The following is a 22,309-nucleotide window of genomic DNA, read 5'->3' on the forward strand; positions in this document are numbered from 1 at the left end:
TCATAACTTATAACGTTATATAGTTTTACATTATATTGTGGAATGTTATATAGTATTACGATATAACGTATAACGTTATAAAGTATTACGTTATAACGTATAACGTTATAAAGTATTACGTTATAACGTATAACGTTATAAATTATTACGTTATAACGTATAACGTTATAAATTATTACGTTATAACGTATAACGTTATAAAGTATTACGTTAAAACGTATAACGTTATTTAGTATTACGTTTTAACGAATAACGTTATGTAGCATAATCATATAACGACTGACGTTATATAGTATTACGTTAAAACGTATAACGTTATAAAGTATTACGTTATAACGTATAACGTTATGAAGTATTACGTTATAACGTATAACGTTATAAAGTATTACGTTATAACGTATAACGTTATAAAGTATTACGTTATAACGTATATCGTTATATAGCATTACGTTATAACGTATTACGTTATGTAGTATTACTTTATATCGAATAGCATTATATAGTATCACGCTATAATGTATAACGTTATGTCGTATTACGTCATAACTTATAACGTTACATAGTTTTACATTATATCGTGGAATGTTATATAGTATTACGATATAACGTATAACGTTATAAAGTATTACGTTATAACGTATAACGTTATAAGGTATTACGTTATAACGTATAACGTTATACAGTACTACGGTATAACGTGTAACGTTATGTGGCATTACGATATAACGTTTAACCATATATAGTGTTACGTTATATCGAATAGCATTATATAGTATTACGTTGTAACGTATAACGTTATGTGGTATTACGTTATACCGTATAAAGTGATAAAGTATTACGCTATACCGTGTAACGTTACATAGTTTTACGTCATATCGTATAACGTTATATCGTGTTACGTTATATCTTATAACGTTACGTGGTGTTACGCTATAACGTATGACGTTATGTAGTATTACGATATAACGTATATTGTTATATAGTATTACGTTATAACGTGTGAAGTTATGTAGTATTATGATATAATGTATAACGTTACGTGGTGTTACGTTATAACGTATAACGTTTCGTGGTGTTACGTTATAACGTATAACGTTATAATGCATTACGTTGTAACGTATAACGTTATATAGTATTACGATATAACGTATATCGTTATATAATATTATATTACAACGTATAACCTTATACAGTATTACGATATATAGTATATCGTTATATAGTATTACGTTATAATGTATGACGTTATGTAGTATTTTCATATAACGTATATCCTTATATAGTTTTACGTTATAACGTATGACGTTATATAGTACTACGTTATAACGTGTGACGTTATATAACATTACGTTACAACTTATATCGTTATACAATATTACGTTATAACGTATGACGTTATGTAGTACTACGTTTTAACGTATGGCGTTATATGGCATTACTTATTACCGTATAAAGTTATGTGGTATTACGATACCACGTATAGCGGTATATAGTACTACGATATATCGTATAACGTTTTATAGTATTACTTCAGATCGAGTAGCATGAAATAGTATTACGTTATAATGTATAACGTTTTGTGGTATTACGACGTAACGTATAACGTTATATAGTACTACGTTATAACGTATAGCGTTATATAATATTACGTTATAACGTATAACGTTATATAGCATTACCTTATATCGTATAACGTTATATAGTATTACGTTATAACGTATAACGTTATGTAGTATTACGATATAACGTATAACGTTATGTAGTATTATCATATAACGTATAATGTTATGTAATTTTACGTTATAAGGTAGGACGTTATATAGTATTGCGATACAACGCATAACGTTATGTAGTATTACGTTTTCACGTATAACGTTATGTAGTATTATCACATAACGCATAATGTTATGTAGTATTACGTTAGAACGTATAACGTTATAAAGTATTACGTTATGACGTATAACGTTGTAAAGTATTACGTTATGACGTATGACGTTTTGTAGTATTAGGATATAACGTATGTCGTTATATAGTATTACGTTATAACGTATAACGTTATGTAGTATTGCGATATATCGTATAGCGTTATATAGTATTACGTTATAAGGTATAACGTTGTGTAGTATTATCATATAAGGACTAGCGTTACATAGTAGTACGTTATAACGTATAACGGTATGTAGTATTACATTTTAACGTATAACATTATGCAGCATTATCATATAACGTATAATGTTATGTAATATTACGTTACAAGGTATGACGTTATATAGTATTGCGATATAAAGTATGACGTTATAAAGTATTACCTTATAACGTATAACGTTACAAAGTATTACGCTATAAGATATAATGTTCTAAAGTATAACGTTATGTAGTTTTACGTTATAACGTATAACGTTATATAGTATTACGATATAACACGTAACGTTATGTGGTATTACGATATAACGTTTAACATTATATAGCATTTCGCTATATCGAATAACATTATGTAGTATTACGTTATAACGTATAACGTTATGTGGTATTACGTTATTCCGTATAACGTGATAAAATATTACGCTATACCGTGTAACGTTACATAGTTTTAGGTCATATCGTATAACACTATATAGTGTTACGTTATATCTTAAAACGTTACGTGGTGTTACGTTATATCTTATATCGTTGTATAGTATTACGATATAACGTTTAGCGTTATAGAGTATTACGTTATATCGTACAGCGTTATATAGTATTATGTTATAAGGTACAAGGTTGTAAATTATTACGTTATAACGTATAACGTTACGTGGTATAAGGTTATTCCGTATAACCTGATAAAGTATTACGTTATACCGTTTAACGTTATATAGTATTACGTTATATCGTATAGCGTTGTATAGTATTACGTTGTAAGGTATAACGTTATAAAGTATTAATTTATAACGTATAACGTTACGTGGTGTTACGCTATAACGTATGACGTTATGTAGTGTTACGATATAACGTATACCGTTATATAGTATTACGTTATAACGTGTGAAGTTATGTAGTAGTATGATATAATGTATAACGTTACGTGGTGTTACGTTATAACGTATAACGTTTAGTGGTGTTTCGTTATAACGTATAACGTTATACTGTATTACGTTGTAACGTATAACGTTATATAGTATTACGATATAACGTATATCGTTATATAATATTATGTTACTACGTATAACCTTATACAGTATTACGATATATAGTATATCGTTATATAGTATTACGTTATAATGTATGTCGTTATGTAGTATTTTCATATAACGTATATCCTTATATAGATTTACGCTATAATGTATAATGTTATACAGTACTGCGTTTTAACGTGTAACGTTATATAATACTACGATATAACGTATAACGTTATATAGTATTACGATGTAACGTATAACGTTATATAGTATTACGAAATATCGTATATCGTCTATATAGTATTACGTATTAGCGTATAACGTTTTGTGGTAGTGCGATATAGCGAATAACGTTATGTTGTATCACGATATAACGTATAACGTTATGTGGTATTACGATATAACGTCTAACATTATGTTGTAATGCGGTATAAAGTATAACGTTATATCGGAATACGAAATGATCTATAACGTTATATAGTATTAAGTTATATCGTATAACGTTATGTGGTATTCCGATATAACGTATAACGTTATACAGTATTACGTGTCAACGTGTAATGTTATGCGGTATCACGATATAACGTATAATGTCATATAGCATTACGTTATATCGTTTATAACTATGTAGTATCACGTTATATCGTATAACGTTATATAGTATTACGATATAACGTATATCGTTATATAGTATAACGATATAACGTATAACGTTATATATTAAAACGTAATAACTTACAACGTTATGTTGTATCACGATATAACGTATAAAGTTATGTGGTATTACGATATAACGTATATCGTTTTGTGGTATTGCGGTATAAGGTATAACGTTATATCGGAATACGATATAACCTATAACGTTATGTAGTATTACGTTGTAACGTATCGCGGTATATTGTATTACGTTATATCGTATATCGCTATATATATAATATTACGTTCCAAAGTAGAACGTTATATAGTATTATGCTATATCGTATAACGTTATATAGTATTACGATATAACGTATAACGTTATGTGGTATTACTATATAACGTTATGTGGTATTACTATATAACGTATAACGTTATATTACGATATAACGTAATGCGTTCTATCGTAATTCGTTATATCGTTATAATATATAACTTGATACGTTATAGCGTTATACTAGATAGCTTAATACGTTATAACAACACTATATTACGTAGGACGTTACAACTTTATACGTTATAACGTCATACTGTATAACGTAATAAGTTATACTGTTATACGCTATAAGATTATACCATATAGCGTAAAACGTTACAACGTCATACTTTATGACGTTATAACGTAATACTATATAGCGTAATACGTTAAAACGTTGTACGTTATAACCTTACACTATATAACGTTATAGTTATTATTAACGTTATAGTTATTACTTTATAACGTTATAGTATATAACGTTATTTGTTATAACGTTATACTGTATCACGTTATATCGTTAATAAGTTATAACGTTATACTACATAGCGTAATACTATATAACGTTATACGTTGTGACGTTATAAAGTAATACTTTATAGCTCAATTCGTTACAAAGTTATACTATGGAATGTTGTACGTTATGACGTTTTAACGTCATTCTACATAGCGTAATACTATATAACGTAATACGTCATAACGTTACACTATGTAACGTAATACGTTGTAACGTAATACTATATAGCGTGATACTATTTAACGCAATACTATATAACGTATTACGTTATAACTTAGTACTATATAGCCTGATACTACATAGCGTAATACTATATAGCCTGATACTACATAGTGTAATACTATATAGCGTAGTACTATATAACGTAATACTATATAACGTATTACGTTATAACGTAATACTATATAGCGTCATACTATATAACGTAATACGTTATGACGTTACTCTATATTGCGTAATACGTGACAACGTTATACGTTATAACGTTATATTATATAACGTTATACGTTATGACGTTATCCTGTATTACGTAATACGTTATATTGTTATACGTTATAACGTTATACTATATAACGTATTACGTAACATAATACGTTATGTCGTTATAGGTTGTATAATATATAACTTAATACGTTAGAAAGTTATACTACATAACGTAATACGTTATAACGTTACACTATATAAAGTAATACGTTATAACGTCGTACTACCTAACGTAATACGTTATAACGTTATAATATACTCAAAGAATTGCCCTTCCCCGCTTATCTTCATTGATGACCTCATCGATATTCAAACTAGGATTAAGTCCAGTGAGAAATACATCGGCAAAGAGGAAGACAAATTAAAGGTAAATGACAAGAAAGTTAAAATTCTGCCGACTATCCCAGACTCCTATAGAAGGCTTGCAAAGTTGCTAAAGGCCATGAACGCAAACTTTCACACTTACCAGCTCAAGGAAGAAAAACCTTTTCCTAGTGGTATTGCGCAACATCCACCACTCAGCAAACTTTGACGAAATGGAATTCGAACTCTTAAAACACGGCCACGAAGTTATCAACAGTAGTAACATATGGCATAGAATCTCGAAAAACCCGCTATCCTTATTTTTTATTGACATAAAACAGATGCCAATCAATAATGAAATTTATAACGTCAATTGTCTAATGATCTCAATAGTAACTTTGGAACCACCTTTTGTTAAAAAAGAGATAGTGCAATGTAAAAGGTGCCAAAGGTACGGTCACACACAGAAATACTGTAACGATAACTTCCGCTGCGTTAAATGTGCAGATAGTTACCCCACTGACCAATGCACTAAATCTCCAGAAACTCCGGCGAAATGCATCCTCTCTTATGCAGAGCATCCTGCGAACTACAAAGGTTGGTCAGCCTACAAGACCTTGTCACTGTCACCGTCGCCGCATATTTTGCCAAACTATTTGGCTTTAGTATTAGAAACAAAACATGATTGCACTTTCTAATATCATTTTGAACACAAATTTTTCTAATGTATACCATTTTATTCGGGAAAGTTCACAAAATTTTTTCGTTTCAATAACAATTGAATAGGAGCTACAGTAAAAGCACAAGACATTTTCAAACTTGAAAATTTGCAATTTGAAAAAATCTCTATTTACCTCACAAATATTTAGAAGCTTCGTGTATCGAAGGTTACAGAATCGGAAAAAAATTCAAATTTGTTTATCAGTGTTATTTGAATCTATAATAATCATAGACTTTTCGGAATCTTTTTATAATCTATATCCAAGCAAAGTTCTACCAAGATGTAAGTCTAGAAGACATTAAACTCTTTCATTACTACTAACTATCGTTACATATCTATCCTTTAACTCGCATGGTTTGCAGTACACTGCAGAACACTTTCCATGCATACTTTTCTGTAGCTTCTCTTTGATAACTGGAAATAGGCATCGTCTAAGAAACAGTTATTATTTCGTTGATTCTACATATTCGAAGTACACGCTGTATTTTTACGAAGCGGTAAAATAATTACACCCATCGACGAATCTTGATTACATGGTACACAAGCTGCGCTTTATTTATCGCGCATTATTGATGTCCCGTTTGATGGAATACGATGAAAAGTACGGTACCATTTTAAACTGATAGTAAGGTTGAACATCATCAACCGATAATACTTTATATTTTGCAAGTATCGATCGATATCATATTCGATCATTAATCAAAGTATTAAAAAATACAGCAAGCTTTTATGGTACATGTACCTATTTGTGTATGTGTGTATGTACTTTGATTGCAAAGTACCGTTCGCATTACATTCTTATCCTTCATGAATTACTAGTCTCCACGTGAAAGATAATAGAATACTTAGACGATAGAGCTAAAATAGAATACCCAGTGTATCGTACTAACGTCCTTTTAATATACACGTAGTCGACGTAAAAACAAGATGGGAAAACGAGTTGCACAGTTAGAGAGAGCGATTTTCTTCACGAAACTCAGCGTCGCTTTGACGTGTTCCTGGCCGCCTTCTCCTTTGGCAACTAAAACTCGACTTCTGTTATTTAATGCATTATGGTGCACGGCGTTTGCTAGTTCTGTGACGTTATTTTTACCATTGTTGGCCGCGATTTACGAGTACTACAAAAGTCCTATTATTCTTGGAAAAACAGTGAGTCTTGCTTCGGCTGTTGCCCAAGTGGTAATCAAAATGATAATATGTCGTTTGCAGCAGAGACGTTTTCAAGTAAGTCGATTATTCTTTTTCGGATAAAGCACAAATAACATTTTTTTGTATGACATTCCTGTGTATTTATATTCTTTGAATTTTATTTTACTCACGTATCGCCATATCATTCCATTTTATTATCTATTCGTAGCAATTATTGGTTTCCAACTTTCAAATCGAAGTAAGAGAAATGTAATCATGTAATCATAATTCCTAATAATATATAATGATGTATATTAATAATAAATAGAGGACCGATTAAAATATTTTAATTAAGCGTTGTCGGTAAAATAATTTCAGATGTTATACTTCGATATGGAAAATTTCTGCAAGCACGCCACAAAAACGGAAAGAATGGTCCTGGAGCGATACGTGGATAAATATAAATATTTTCATTGCATTTACATACTATGGTCTTTCATAACCACGGCTTTCGTCATATGTGGCCCATTATACTCGTCTCAAACGTTTCCCACGCATGCGATATATCCGTTTTCAGTGAAGCACCAACCATATAATAGTCTAATTTTCTTCCATCAATCGTTGGTTGGCTTCCAAGCATCGTCAGGTATGGGCATCGATACTCAAGTTGCTCTTCTTTTACGATACGCAACTGCCAGGTTCGAGCTTTTAGGAATTCAGTTACGCAACGCGAATACCAATAGTGAGCTCAATGTCTGCATACAGAAGCATATTGAACTTTTAAGGTATAATATTACAAGCTATTTTATGTTGAAATGACTGTCAAATATAATACTATACGATACGTCTGTTACGCGTTAAAATAATCATTCAACTATATCTATAAAGCCCCGTTTAGATTAGTCAAGTTACTCGAATTTGAGCAAGTAACTTGATCTTCAATTCGAGTTATTTGATTTTCATGTACTTTATAATTATTAAGACCAAGTTATTTGACCATTATTTACTTTTTATCAGCAGCACACTTTTTGTGTTGATTGAAAGTATTGTGTGTAATAATGCATAATTTGTACAACTTCGATATACATATTTAGGTATACGAAAGAAATCCGCCTATCTATCAAGTATCTAGTTCTGGCGACAATCGCAACAACTACTATCGCCGTGATTTTTGGTAGCTTAAATTTAATCGCAGTAAGTAAACGTTTCTTACTTTAAATATGATAGTTGAATATATAAATGATGGCTTCGAAATTTTATATAGAACCAACCGTTAATTTTGAAAACTCTATACGCTATCGTAGTGTTCAGTGCCAGCGTGGAACTTTTCATGTACGCTTGGCCAGCCGATGGAATGATGCGTATGGTAATGAAATAATCACAGTGCATATTTCAATTAACAGAGTAAAACGTTGAATTTAATTTTATCGTAGAGTGCGAGAGCTGCTACAAGCGTTTACGACATGGATTGGTATAACAGAGATATCAGCGTGCAAAGGAAAGTATTTTGCATTATTTTGAGATCTCAAAAACTTGAAATTATCGGGATCAGCGGTGTTGTACCGCAACTTTCGCTGTCTCATTACGCGAAGGTAGTACGTTTGTTGCATTCCTGCATTCATGATTAGGTACTAATTATTTTCTTATCTTTTTTAGTATCTATACACGTCTTTATCGTACTTTAATGCACTACGTATTATGGTCGGAGATCCATCTTTACTTTAAGCTCTATGGAGGAAAATATATTACGAATGATATCCACAGAGGTAATCACAAATTGTATCTATGAGAATCTTCATGAAAATTTGTCTTTCATGTAAACAATATATATATGAAGAAGTTATGTGACGTACGAAGATTCAGATGACCAATTTACTGCAGCAATGGAGTTTCCTTCTTTTATTTTCTACAAACATGATTATGTTACCACGATGTGCGCGCTCGTTGTCTTTTGGAATTAAGCTTTCTTCTAGATTCAATTGTCTGTAGAGTCGATACTCAATGCTCGAATTCAACAAATATATATTATGTGCCGTAACTAGGCATTTATAGAATAATTTCAAACATGTACATTAACTGAGTGTGTGATATTTCATTTGCATTATGATAATGGTGTGTTTAGTCTTAGACTTTTAGATATTAGACCAACCGAGCGAATATTCGCTATTCTGCAACTCTAGAAAAATTTGATAAAATGAAAGTGCGGTTACGCCTTTGCGACGAACAAAACTGTTTTTTAAACGAAACGGCTGTAACTGAAACTGTCATTTAAACATAATTAAACATGTGTAAGGTGTAAGAATGTACCATGAAATAATTCGCTTATTTTTTCGCCGAACGCCGCATGAATGCCCGTTTGCACTATCATTTTCTAATTTTACTGGAATTTTAGTAGTGAGGGTCTAAACGCATAAAACACAAAACCATGTGGTCTAAACCACATACAAGGTGTTCGGCTACAGGTGTCAGGAAATTTAAGGGGTGTGTTACGTCGCGTGGGACATCTGCACGCCATCCCTCGCTACCTGGCAGCCAACGGCCAACCTACAGTCTTCCCGATTCTCAATGGACCCACGGACCCACCATAAGACGCTAACTTTCAGCTTCATTGTTTCCACACATGCTTGCCAGTCAAATTGCATGTCTGGAGAATTCTCTAATTCTAGAAGTATTTTCAGTTTATGGCTGGGTCTTGGAAAAATCCTTGAGTTTATTAGGCGCTCTTAAGAATCACGGAGAAAGCGGACAGTCACCAGATGGGAAAAGCTAACACATGTCCATCGGGAAAGGCTGTTTCTTTCGTCAGGAGCAAAGTCCACCCCCGTTCCACGTTAGTGGGAGACTTCTGCATATCCTGTTCATCAGAATGGGTCATAACCAATCGGCATCGCGGATCGTTACCCTCACTTCTTGGACGAAAAGTGTGAACAACGAATCCGCGTCCTTCGGTCAAAGGGCACACCCACACCAAGCTTTCCTCCGACACACCTTAAGAGCAGTTCAACACTCTCGAGCAAGGGCTCAAGCAGTCATCAACAGTTCTACACTCTCGGTCAAGTTCAGCACTTATCGAGCAAGTGGTCAAGCAGTCAACACCACGTCATTCTCGGTCAAGTCATCACCAACTCTCGATCAAGTCTTCAAGTCGTCAATAAGTGTTCGGTCGATCTCCCGCGAATAGAGTCTGTCGATATCATCATACGAAACGATACGCAAAAGGTCTTACGTCGTACTAACTCGTCGTTGTACGGTAAAACATTCACTATTGTATAACACCGAAGTTGTTGGATTGATTAAATATATAGTAACCTGTTAATCGCAGCGTTATTTCAATTAATCACCCTTATTATCCCACAAGAAATAAGGGATCGTACGATTCGTGGCGTCGATTAGTCAATCGTAACGGGAATTTACGACTCTCGTTGGCGCGCTTCTTCCTGATCGCGTCTCCCCGCGAACGTGCGAAAATTCAGGGTGATTCTTGAATCTGAAATAAGACGAAAATCAAAAATTAAAAAATTACCTTTTCGGCTCTGTCTTTTAGTTACTGACAATTCAAAGTCGGCCAAAATACCTCTGCAAGACGTAAACTGCAATTGTCCCGCCCGCGAGTGTCTTCAGTAAAATTGCACACGCACCGCGATTATCGCGGCAGTGAGTGTCCACAAAAAATACAACAAAATAAAATAGATGTTTGATATGTCCTACGTTTTCTTGTAAACAGAGCCTGACTCTTCTTTTAAAATTTTGTCGTATTGTGTCTTCATGTGTCCCCAGAAGTAAAAGTCGAAGGGATTTAAATCTGGGGACCGAGCGGGCCAAAGCACAGATTCTTTTCGACCGATCCACCTGTTTTGAAAACAGCAAGGTCAAGTGTTCTTGCACTGCGTTAATAGAATGTGGTGGTGCACAATCCTGCATGGACCTTCTCTTAATGCGTGTGGATTTCACGTGCCCAGAAATGTTCGTTACGTATATTTGTTATTACACATTTATTAAATATTGCCTTATCAGTAAATAATATCCTCAGGAGGAAATTGAAATTGTCAAAAACGCGGGTAGATAAATGTTCTAGGCGATCATATTAACATTTGGTTTTTTGTTCTACTTATCGTTCTTTTTGTTGTGAGTGCCCTGCTGTATGAGACCTCGAATATGTAGCTTCATGACATATGTAATCTCACATTTTCGAGAGTCTTGCTACACGAATATTGAGCGTAATAACCTTCCTTTGGTGCTTTCTAATAGCGTGTTAGACGTTGATGCATAATGAAATTAATAATTATTACCGTCGAGTCAATTAGCATCGAGAAAAATACTTTCTAGGAAGTCTCTATGCCACCTGTTATTTCTACGTATCCTGCGTATAGGAAAATTTTACAACGCCAAACTGTGATTAGGTGATTATGTTCAAAAGAAAGTAATAATTTCCTGGCTCCCAAGAACCTGGACGTTTCTTCCTATTGAGGTGATTAGGTCGTGATAGACATTGAAGGAACACTCGAATATATTTAACAATAAATATTTATTAACAATATATTCTATGTGTACACTGATGCGCAGAACTCGCGGTTACTATTATCGGTTCGCGATTTGTGGTTAACAGTTCGACCACTGGTCGATGTGTTTTGATGCGATGTGAATTCGGACGATGATTGCGCGATATGCCGAAAACTTGGATTGATGATTGACTTGAGCCGTACGTCTGTGACGACCGTTGTGTGATATCTGTATGTAACGACTGATGGGTAACGACTGTATGTAAAGACTCACTTTCCGTCACGATGATGCTGTGAAGGAAAACTGTGATGGAGTGTGTTTAAGAATGCGAGATCATCGGATTCGCTGAGGAAAGCTTCTATTCGGAAAGTGAGGGAAATGGACGTCGTTATTTATTGGCTAACTTTTGTGTTGGTCTTTGGAAAAGGATACTAACTACCCTTGAGAGGAAGTTGCTAGCGGAAAGCATCGTACGTGAGAGAAAGCAGATTTCTCGTGCCTCCTCGTACTAGGTGATAGACTTAGGAACTGATAAGACAAAGACTATTTATCCGTTTGGGGGAACTTAGTTCAAATATATCCTAAGATTTATAGCAGGTCCCTAGGCTAGCTGAAAATATTCGGTAAGAATGTATCGACATCTGACAATCATCTTGTCCGCAGAAATAGGGTCTTTGTGTAGCGAGCCACGGGACAGAACCCGTTGGAAAGTGTACTGCCGAGTGCCGCCACACTATTAGTTTATGCTTAGTTCGATTCATAAGGCGTAAAGATTTGTTGAAATTATGCCGAAACAAATAACACCGAAGAGAGTAATCCAGTTTGTTCGGTTCAGCCTAGTTTCAAATTTTTGTTGGCTACTTCCTTACAGTAGCAACAGATGACAGGTCTACTCTTTGGTTTAAGGAACTATAAATCAGTGTTGTTATCAACACTTGCATGCTTCTTGCGCCTTCGTTAATTTCCATTTCCTTATACTTAGACGATATAACTTCCCTATTTAGATGTATCTGTCACAAGATATATAGCGCTGAAGTTGTTGTTCAGACTTTTATATGTTGGAAGAAGACCGATTCTTTGCAAGTAAATATGGTCTTGCGTTTTCTCAATATTTGCTTCGTATAAAATGCATTAATATTAAAAATATGTTACAGCGTATAGTTGGAGAAATGGTGGAAGGCATTAACGAAGCGCAGCAATTCGAAAGAGACATTTTCAGCGCATATATCGCAAAATGCAATAGCTTCTACTGTGGTTATGTATTGTCTTTATATACAAGTTCGATCTTCTTCGTGATTAGACCTTTAGTTTTGCCATGCGCCAATAAATATTATCATCTACTTTCATACGTGTATTGTCTGCTACACATCTACTGGACATGTACACATGTGCGTCTTTGCTGTCATCTTAATGTGATTTTCTGCCGCCAGGTTCGAACGTTTTGCCATGGAAATCGAGAAAATTATTGATATATATGTTGATCTATTGTGTTAAAAAACAATTATATTTAAAGAGGGTGTATTTACGGTTTATGGTATTTTATTTTTTATTATTAGTAACATTTTTCGTGACAGAATTGGGAGTTATATTGATTATGGTTTTTATAAATTATATTAAGTATAACGTATGGTGTTTTGCCGACAGTGCGTAATGAATCGATGATGCAATTTGTGAACAGGATAACCCAGCAGTTACGAAGATAGAGTTCGTGTATCACAGTTTATTCTCTCTCATGCACATTTACAAGTATACGTGACCAGCTGATTTAGTGTAGGATGTAATGAATCGTGTTTATGCGTAATTGTTTACATAGGTAAAGTTACGTTAAGTATAATTTATTATGTATGGTTAACACTGTATAATTCCTAAAGAGAAAACGTTTCAAGAAGTGCGTATGATATTAATTTGTATGAACAGTCTTTAGGAACGCGAAATTACATACTGAACGTATTGGTTTATCAGAAGCTAGTAACACTTTCTGTCTCTGGTTTAATGCCAGATCTTACTTTGCATTTTTTTGTCCGGTAATCTAATAACGTCGGTGATCTAATAACGAATGAATTAATCTGTTCATCTTTTAATAAGTAACTTCTATGTCCATGAAATTTTAGGTTAACACAGGAAAATCATTTTGGTCGACTTTAGTGCTTGCAATTTGCCTTTAACAAAAATAAAATGATTCGTAAGAATGTAGAGAGCTTTTATGTAAAAAGACTGCTATCTTCAAGTTGTGATGAGTTTTTCTCTGCTTAACTAGCTCGTTTCCCTAGTTAACAGGTTAATTAAGAATACGTATGTAAGTAACGAATTGATACGATTGCAGTTTGTGCCCAACGCTCTGTTCTTCTGTATTGGTTTGAGTGCTATGGTACAAGACGAGCCAGAATAAATGTGTCTAAGTAGCTAATAGTGGAGATTAGACATCACAAAAAGATAGCGTGGAGTTCCATAACTAGTTGTGTCGATGAGAATATTTATACACCTAAAGTGAAACTTTTTTAGAACGTAAACGAATGAGACAGAAGCGTTGCTAGATTGCCAATTTTGGTATCGTACGAAATGTTCTAGTTTCTTTACATTTGATTACTGTTCTCCTCCTTTTGTTGTATCAGTTATAACTAACAAACGATACTATCGAGACGAATGTGGGCTTGTCTTAAAAGGAACTCGTATTGACAGATTTTCTGGACGTAACGCTTTGTTCTTCGTTCAAGTTATAGCTTTTCGTATTGCGAATAAGAACCAGTTTATGAGAAACTGAATATGTAGCTTATTGCACATACATAATTGTAGTTTTTTCAAAGAAAGTTTTGCTATATGAATAGTGACGTCGGTTCATAAGAATTTCATTTTGCATCCGTCTAATGATGCACACTTCAACTATGTAATGCGACCAATGATTATGATCGTGAGCATATCGCGGCTTCTGGAGATTTATATTTTTACAGTGATTAAGAATTGAATAACGAATAAAGGTATGTCTGATATTCTGTATATTGTAACGTACATTTTACCTTTTATACTCTACGAGTTTTTACATTTTTTTCCTACTTTTGTTCAATTTTTCGTATTAACCTGATATAAATATGTAAACATTCTCAGTCTAATAATAAGAGAATTAATGGAATCGCCTCCTAATGACCAACTTCTGCCATTAGGGAATTAGAAGTTAATAAAGGCAAGCCAATTTCATTTTGATCGGTTTTAAACTTTAGAAGTGTAAATCTAATATATTTATATGATATGAAACGACGTTAATGTAACGTCAATCCACATCAGAGACCAGGTCACACACCGCGGGCAAGATGCCAGCCAGATGTCTGCACATCCTTGGCGCGTATCCTCAATAGTCTTAAGGACCCACCATGGGTCTTGGCATTTTCATAATTAAGGTCCTTCAGACCAAACAAGTATCTCTTGTTTCAGGTTTCCTTTTACATTTTCGTCAGTTCACAAGGAGCGTTCTGCAGACAAAGGAACAGAAGAGAAGGAGATTCCTACGAGAGATGGGAGATACATCACAACAACAACAGTACACATGTTGAGTCTATGGGGGCTGGCAAACCCATGTTCTCGAAGCCAAGGGTGGGACCGTCGGGATAAGTCCCGGGTACTTTGCACCTTGTGGCCCCCGCTTACGTGTGTCCCATCCGGAACTGCCGAGCACGATTAGCAGGTTGCTGGCCGGCAGTAACGTGGCCGTACATCCACACGATAGTCCCGCCAATGATTAAGGTTGGTACCACGGTCGAGTAAAAGCCCGGAGGGAGCTGCGAGCCCTCAGCTCGGCCAATTATGGGTTTGGACTCGTGGTGGTTGATGGCCAAGATGCTGACAAGAGGGCCGATTTAAGGGGTATTGGCTCCCCTGAATGGCCTTCGGCGGGTGAGCAACGTCCCACTTGCTCCGGAACCGTCCTGGAGGGACGGTAGCGTTTGGAAAAAGCCCCGTTTGACTTGAGATGAGTGACAGCCCCTGCAGGCCTAACTAATCCAAGTAGTAAGGTACTGGATACCTTGTGCGCTGGTTGGGCGTAATCCCAACCCCTATGACCCTAGGGGTGCTCGGATCCAGTATAGCGTCCACGCTCAGGAATGAACCCATTACCAAAAGACACACTAGATGTTCTGGGTCCTGGCGGATCTTGTGTATATTATCGGCAATCCGGGTTCACATTTCGGCATTCTTGCCCTGCACGAAGTCCAGGACATGCTGCACATTCACCGGTAGTCGGCTCTCCCAGATGGTAAGGATGAAGTCACCCGATGTCGAGAGGGTGGCTAGGTATTTTAAACCTCGGTAAAATTGGGATGGCGTCCGGTCGCCCATTTGTTCGTTTTCAAACAACTTTCGCACTTTCTTGGTGTCTGATTTTTCTAATCTCTTAATGAGTTCCTTCTTGAGGAATTCGTACTGCCCAGTCTCTGGTGGGGCGATCAATATGTCCCAAATTAGCCGCACGTGCGGCTTGTCGATATTTGCAACAGCGGTCTGAAATTTTGCTTTGTCGCTCATAAACAGGGCAACTCTAAACTGCGCTTTCAGCATCGCGAACCACAGCATAACATCGTCTGGCCAGAACAGTGGTACGCGGAGCGGTGTGTTTACCACGTCAACGTTGTCATACGCGGTTGTCGTACATTCAGCTTCGTCGGCACTGGTCATCTTGAACATTCTTATGTTCGCGGTGCTTAAAGACTCGAAAGCACTCTCACGATCACCTCTATCACTTATATCACGTCGGGGTCACCAATGTGTACAGGTCAAGTATATTTAAAATAATTAAATAAATAGGCACAGATGATGTTCGATGGCGTTCACCCACGGAGTCCTGCAGGAGCACGGCAACGGATACATCGTGATCGAGTGGGTAGGAATGGCGGTGGTACGTGTCACCCAACAGCAGATATGCAGCGTTCGAGGAGCTCCTGGACGGGGTTGGCGACTGCGTCAGGCGGCACCTTCACGGAATGGGGAAACACCAGGACCAACGCGCGCGGCCGCACGTTGTCAGACTGGACCGCAGGACTCGGATTCCTGTTGGTGAATATGGGTTCGGCCAGCAACTGAATGACCTGAAGGGGTCGAGACACTCTCGGACCACCTCTACATATTCATAGATGTGAAAGACGCATTTGTACATGGCGGGTGATGGTCGCGACTCGCCGAGAAGAGGATACGCGCGCCCATAACCAAGGTGGACAATCAAGGAAACGGACGACAATCTGCTTCGAGCGGCCGCAATAGTGGCTGCCTGGAACTGGGAGGCCTCGACGACGCCGACGGAAACAAGCGTGGAGCAGAAGGCCGAGAATCTCCGCCGAGTCATGACGGCAATATGTGACGCGTCCATGCCGCGAATCACGCTGGCCACCGGGCAAAGCAGAGCCGTGTATTGATAGACTCCTGACATCGCGGAGCTGAGGGCGAGATGTGTTCAGGCCCAAAGACGGTACCTGAAGGCCCGCCGCTGGCGACGACGCGATGAGGAAGAAGTCTCCCTGCGCTACCGGGCGTCCCGCGTGCTACGGCGCTCGCTACAAAAGGAGATCAAGAACGCGAAGGACCGTGCCTGGTCGGAATTGGTCGAAGCAGTCGAGTCCGACCCATGGGGAAGGCCATACAGGACGGTGACACGAAAACTTTGCGCGAAGGTTCCTCTGGTAACGACGGAGATGGAACCCGCGCTGCTGCTGCTGCAGATCGCCGGGACGCTCTTCCCCCCGCAAGAGGCAGTGCGGCATAACAGTCGCGGGAAACAACCCGAACGGTGGAACGGGTAGATGACTGGGAGGTCACGAAGGAAGAGCTGTGGGAGGCGACCAAAAGAATGGCCTCCCGCTATGTGGCGCCGGGCCCGGACGGAATCCCGGGCCGGATCTGGGGGAAGTGATGGGAGTTATGGCTCCCAAACTTCGGCACCTCTACATGAGATGTCTGAGAGAGGGAGTTTACCCCCGGGCATGGCGGACGGCGATGTTGATCTTGCTCCGTAAAGAGGGCCGACCGACGAATTCGTCGTCGGCGTACCGGCTGATATGCTTGCTGGACGAAGTCGGCAAGCTCCTCGAGAGAGTCGTCGCCGCCCGTTTGGAACGACACATGCCGGGTTGGCATAAAGGTCAGTACGGCCTCCGGAAGGGACGCTCGACGATCGACGCGGTCGGGCGCGTACAGACACTCACGGAAGACATGGTTTCCCGGGACGGCGTGGCGTTGGCGGTATCTCTGGACATCGTCAACGCGTTCAACTCCATGCGGTGAGACAAGATAGTAGCGGCCCTGGAGCACTTCGAGGTTCCCAGCCACCTCGTTCGGCTGATCCACGCCTACCTCGACGACAGGTGGGTATGCTACGCCGGCAGAGAGGGGGAAGAAAGGCCGCCCGGCAAGCGCGGCTTTCCGCAGGGCTCGGTGTTGGGGCCGATCCTGTGGATCCCCCCGTACGATGAGGTACTGCGCTGCCCGCTACCTCCGGGCGCTGCCATCGTGTGCTACGCTGACGACACTCTGGTTTTGGACGGAGGTCGCGGGTGGCACGAGACGTTGCGCATCGACGAAATCGCAACGGCCTCGATACGTGCTGTGCGCGGACTGGGCCTGAGGGTCTCCCCTGCGAAGTCGGAGGCCATCTGGTTTTACGACAAAAACAACGACGGACTCCTCCGTCCGGTCTGAGCATAAGCATGGTGGGAGAAACCGTCGGAGTGGGATCGCGAATGAGATACCTGGGTCTCGTCATCGACAGCCAGTGGACGTTCAAGCCGCACTTCGACTTCCTGATCCCGAAGGTGTCGGCGGCTGCCAAGGCCTTGTGCAGCTTGCGAGTCGCGGTGCGCCGATTATATGAGGGCGTTGTTCGATCCCGAGTGATGTACGGGGCCGCGGTATGAGCGGATGATCTGATGGCGAGTCGCCGCAGCATCCTGCTTCTCAGGAGGCTGCACAGGGTAACCGAATGGTGTCCCACGTGTCGGCGATCGTTCTGGCCGCGTCTCCCCCGTGGGAACTTCGGGCGTTGGTGCTCAAGAGAAGATACGCCCGCATGAGAGTGTGGGACCCGGGAGAGGACTCGGCCGAGCAGGCAGCTCCGGACGACCTAGGAACCGTCGAGGAGGACGCGTGGGACCAGTGGCGATTCCAGCTGATCAACGAGAGAGGCGAACACAGAGGCGCGGAGGCGGTCCTCCCAAATCGGGAGACATGGAGAAGCCGCCGCGACCTCCCGCTAACCTATAGGATGACCCAGGTACTCACAAGACACGGCGTGTTCGGCGAGTATCTGATGAAAATCGGACGGGAGACGACGGAGATCTGTCACCACTGCGGAGAGGGCAGGGACACGGCGCAGCACACGCTGGAGTTTTGTCCGGCGTGGGAGGTGTCCTACTACACCCTGCGGCACGCCATTGGCGAGAGATTGGCCCCCTTGGCGATCATAGAAACGATGCTGAGGGGACCACAGGAATATGAGGCTGTCCGCCTCTTCTGCGAACGAGTTATGCTCGCAAAGGAGCAAGAAGTAAGGGAGAGAAAGAGAAACTCTCACCCTTGTAGGATAATAAGGTGATGATGATAAGGTGATGGCGGTCAGATGGCCTAGAGCCGCTTCATCGCCGTTCCAAAGGACCGCGACTAAAAGGAAGGATAATGCTAGGGGCAATGCCCCCCCCCCCGCCCCTAGCGCCAAATTCAACAGTCAGGGAATTCTTAGGACTGGCTCGAACAAGAGGACGCGGAAGGGGCGTGCAACGGAAAGATAATTCATAAGAGGTTCCTGTCATACGCTTAAGATGATCATCATGGAGTTTTAGTCGGTAAGAGTCCGACACTACTCTGCTGTTGCTGATTATTAGCAGCAGCGGAGTGTCCATGAGGATTTCTCCACGTGTAAAAAAAAAAATCACCAAAAGATTCCGAAGAAGATTTTGGATGATCTATATTAAACTTTGTTAAAATATTTCTTAGACTGTTATCGTTTTTCAAATAACAGTACATACTCAGAAATAATGATATGTGAATCGTTTTACAAGTAGTGGATAACATATTTCTGATATTAAAATTTAATATATAATGATATTTACAACAGTATTACAAGCTACTAATATTTGGAAAACGATGCCAATTATTAGGTCCCACCACGAGAACGTTTATCGATAAAATATCCATTTTACGTTATATTAAGTTTTGTTTGCTTTAATTTAATGCATAATTGAGGAGAATGAATTGGATAGATTACGTAGAAGGTTTGTGTTTCTATTATGATTCATGGTTTACCAGTAGCAGATACTGTAAAATTTCGTGATATAAAAAAATAGTGAGAACTGAAATTTATTAGTGAAGGTCTAAAGGTACTGAGAAGGTTTGTAATCTACCGTTATATATTTGTAATGCTTGATTTTAATATGATTTTATTTACATGCGCGCGAGAATACAAATTATTAGCAAAATATAGTGTGCAAGTTAGTGTTATTTATTCGTAAAATATGTGTTCTTCATACGCACTATCATATCTTATTATTAATTATAATTTAATATCTAATTTGTTAAAGGGAATACGGTACAGTATGTAGGAAGTTGTTAGAGATATTTCAATCCAAACATAATTCAATTAAATTATATTTGATTCTCAGATAATTTTATAAATTTTCGAAACCGGAGAATACTATAAATTACAAGTTGAGATTCATTAAGACAAAAATAAAATTTAAAAATGACTCTGTCAGATTTATACGCGAGGGCGGAGAGATATTTTTCAAATATCGTTGAATAAAAGTATATGAATATTGTTAGTTACTGAAGTATGCACGAATATGGTAGAACTCGTGGGAGTTAATCTCGTACTCAGCTCAAATAATCATATTTGAACATTGAATTCATCACTAAAGCAACTAAAGGATAGGTTTTACCAATCGTAGCATGCATTATTGGGCGACTACATTTTGTTGCCTTTGATCTGATTGCATTTTGTTTCTTAAATCCTTGAACACGGTTTGATTCCTTGGCTCTGAGCGGACACAAAAGAGTTAAATTCCATCCATAGTCAGTCAACACTTACACTTTGCATTGGCACTGATTTTATATGAAGCAATTAAATGAAAAATTAAGTCTAGTATCTAAAATTAAGTTTAAATAAAATAACATTTCAGGAAGGATTTCAAAGTTTTAGTTAATATTACACAAAATAAAATAACTCATTAATTTAATTGTTACGGATTGATCGTATTATTACGGTTGTTTATTGTTACGGTGTTAATTGTTAACTGCTTTAAATTAAGGGTATAATTGTCACACATTAACAGCGTAATTATTTTTAGTTAAAGATATATTATTACAAATTAACAATAAAATTGTTTTAAATTAATGGTATAAATCTTTTATATTAACGTTACATTTCTTTTTTGTTGAGGTTATCAGATGTATAAAGAGAAAGAGACGCGTGGATAAATTATAAGGTAGAAGTGAAAAGTACAAGAATTTTTTTTATTATTTATTGAAATTTTAAAATTTGTCCAGTGGGACATTTGGTAAAATATTATAGCTTAAATATACGTAGCATGTGGATGGTCACTTCCAGAGGGGTACCATCTTCGTGTTTGTTAGGTTATATCCTTTGTGAGATCTGCTGGGTGTTTCATTTTTACTCTTCTTTCTATGCTTGTGTTGATCGTTTCCGCAGCCAGCCGGTTTGAATGTGTTGCTATTCTTTCCTTGTATTTTTCCGCGTATCTGCTAATCTCCTCCTTGATCATTGGTATTCCCAGGTCCTTCTGAATATCCTCATTTCTAACGTACCATGGGGCGTTTACTATTGTTCTAAGAATTTTTGCTTGTAATGTCTCTATTTTGTTTATATGGCTCATTTCTGCTGTCCCCCATAGTGGTATTCCGTATGTCTATTATTGATTTAATATGCTATTTCCATGTGAGTTGTGTATCTATGTGGAGTCCTAGGTATTTGACTTGTCTTGTTTGTGTTATGTGCGTGCCGTTCAGTAGGATGTTTGGTGAAATCTGTTTTCGCAATGTGAATGTAATATGGTTGCATTTGTTGGGGTTTGCTTTTATTTGTTTAACTTGCAGCCACTTTTCTATTTTTGTGATGTGTTCTTGTAGTACTGTGACTGTTGTTTCTGGGTTAGTGTGACTGACTAGTACAGCTGTATCGTCCGCGAATGTCAGTATTTTGCTATTGGTAGTTGTTGGTATATTGGCCGTGTATAGTGTGTATAATATTGGTCCTGCTACGTTTCCTTGCGGAATCCCTGCCTTGATGTCTTTAACTTCAGAGTATGTGACCTTGATTTTTATCACGATGGTTCTGATGCTTAAGTAGGATTTTATTAAATGGAATATTTGCTCCGGGAATTGTTTTCTGATTGTTTGTAGCAGGCTTTCGTGGTTTATTTTGTCAAATGCTTTCTCGATGTCCATAAAGAGGGCTGTACAGTATTGTTTGTTTTCTAATGCTAGTATTATTTCATTAATGAGCCTGTGCATTTGCTCTATCGTGGAGTGTTTGTTTCTGAATCCAAATTGGTGATCTG

At 38.1% G+C, this 22,309-nt stretch overlaps 2 protein-coding genes and 3 pseudogenes across 2 annotated transcripts in view; 4 read left to right on the forward strand and 1 right to left on the reverse strand.

Annotated features, from left to right (window-relative positions):
* Positions 1-7,061: 7,061 nt before the first annotated feature.
* LOC122573613 lies at positions 7,062-8,987 on the forward strand. Its single transcript, XM_043740239.1, has 6 exons — positions 7,062-7,358; positions 7,641-8,047; positions 8,357-8,456; positions 8,527-8,628; positions 8,696-8,854; positions 8,919-8,987. The coding sequence occupies exons 1-6, from the start codon at positions 7,062-7,064 to the stop codon at positions 8,985-8,987; spliced, it is 1,134 nt and encodes a 377-aa protein (XP_043596174.1).
* Positions 8,988-12,547: 3,560 nt separating this feature from the next.
* On the forward strand, positions 12,548-14,151 carry LOC122573622 (annotated as a pseudogene).
* A 1,598-nt stretch (positions 14,152-15,749) lies between these two features.
* On the reverse strand, positions 15,750-16,427 carry LOC122573633 (annotated as a pseudogene).
* Positions 16,428-16,638: 211 nt separating this feature from the next.
* On the forward strand, positions 16,639-18,214 carry LOC122573636 (annotated as a pseudogene).
* Positions 18,215-18,720: 506 nt separating this feature from the next.
* LOC122573650 overlaps positions 18,721-22,309 on the forward strand; it is a 3,824-nt gene continuing 235 nt past the window's right edge. The window contains exon 1 of the mRNA XM_043740314.1: positions 18,721-19,284. Coding sequence (XP_043596249.1) covers positions 18,721-19,284 — 564 coding nt within the window. The remainder of the gene's footprint in view (positions 19,285-22,309) is intronic.

This window comes from Bombus pyrosoma, linkage group LG2, assembly GCF_014825855.1.
Source record: "Bombus pyrosoma isolate SC7728 linkage group LG2, ASM1482585v1, whole genome shotgun sequence".
Lineage (NCBI taxonomy): Eukaryota > Metazoa > Arthropoda > Insecta > Hymenoptera > Apidae > Bombus > Bombus pyrosoma.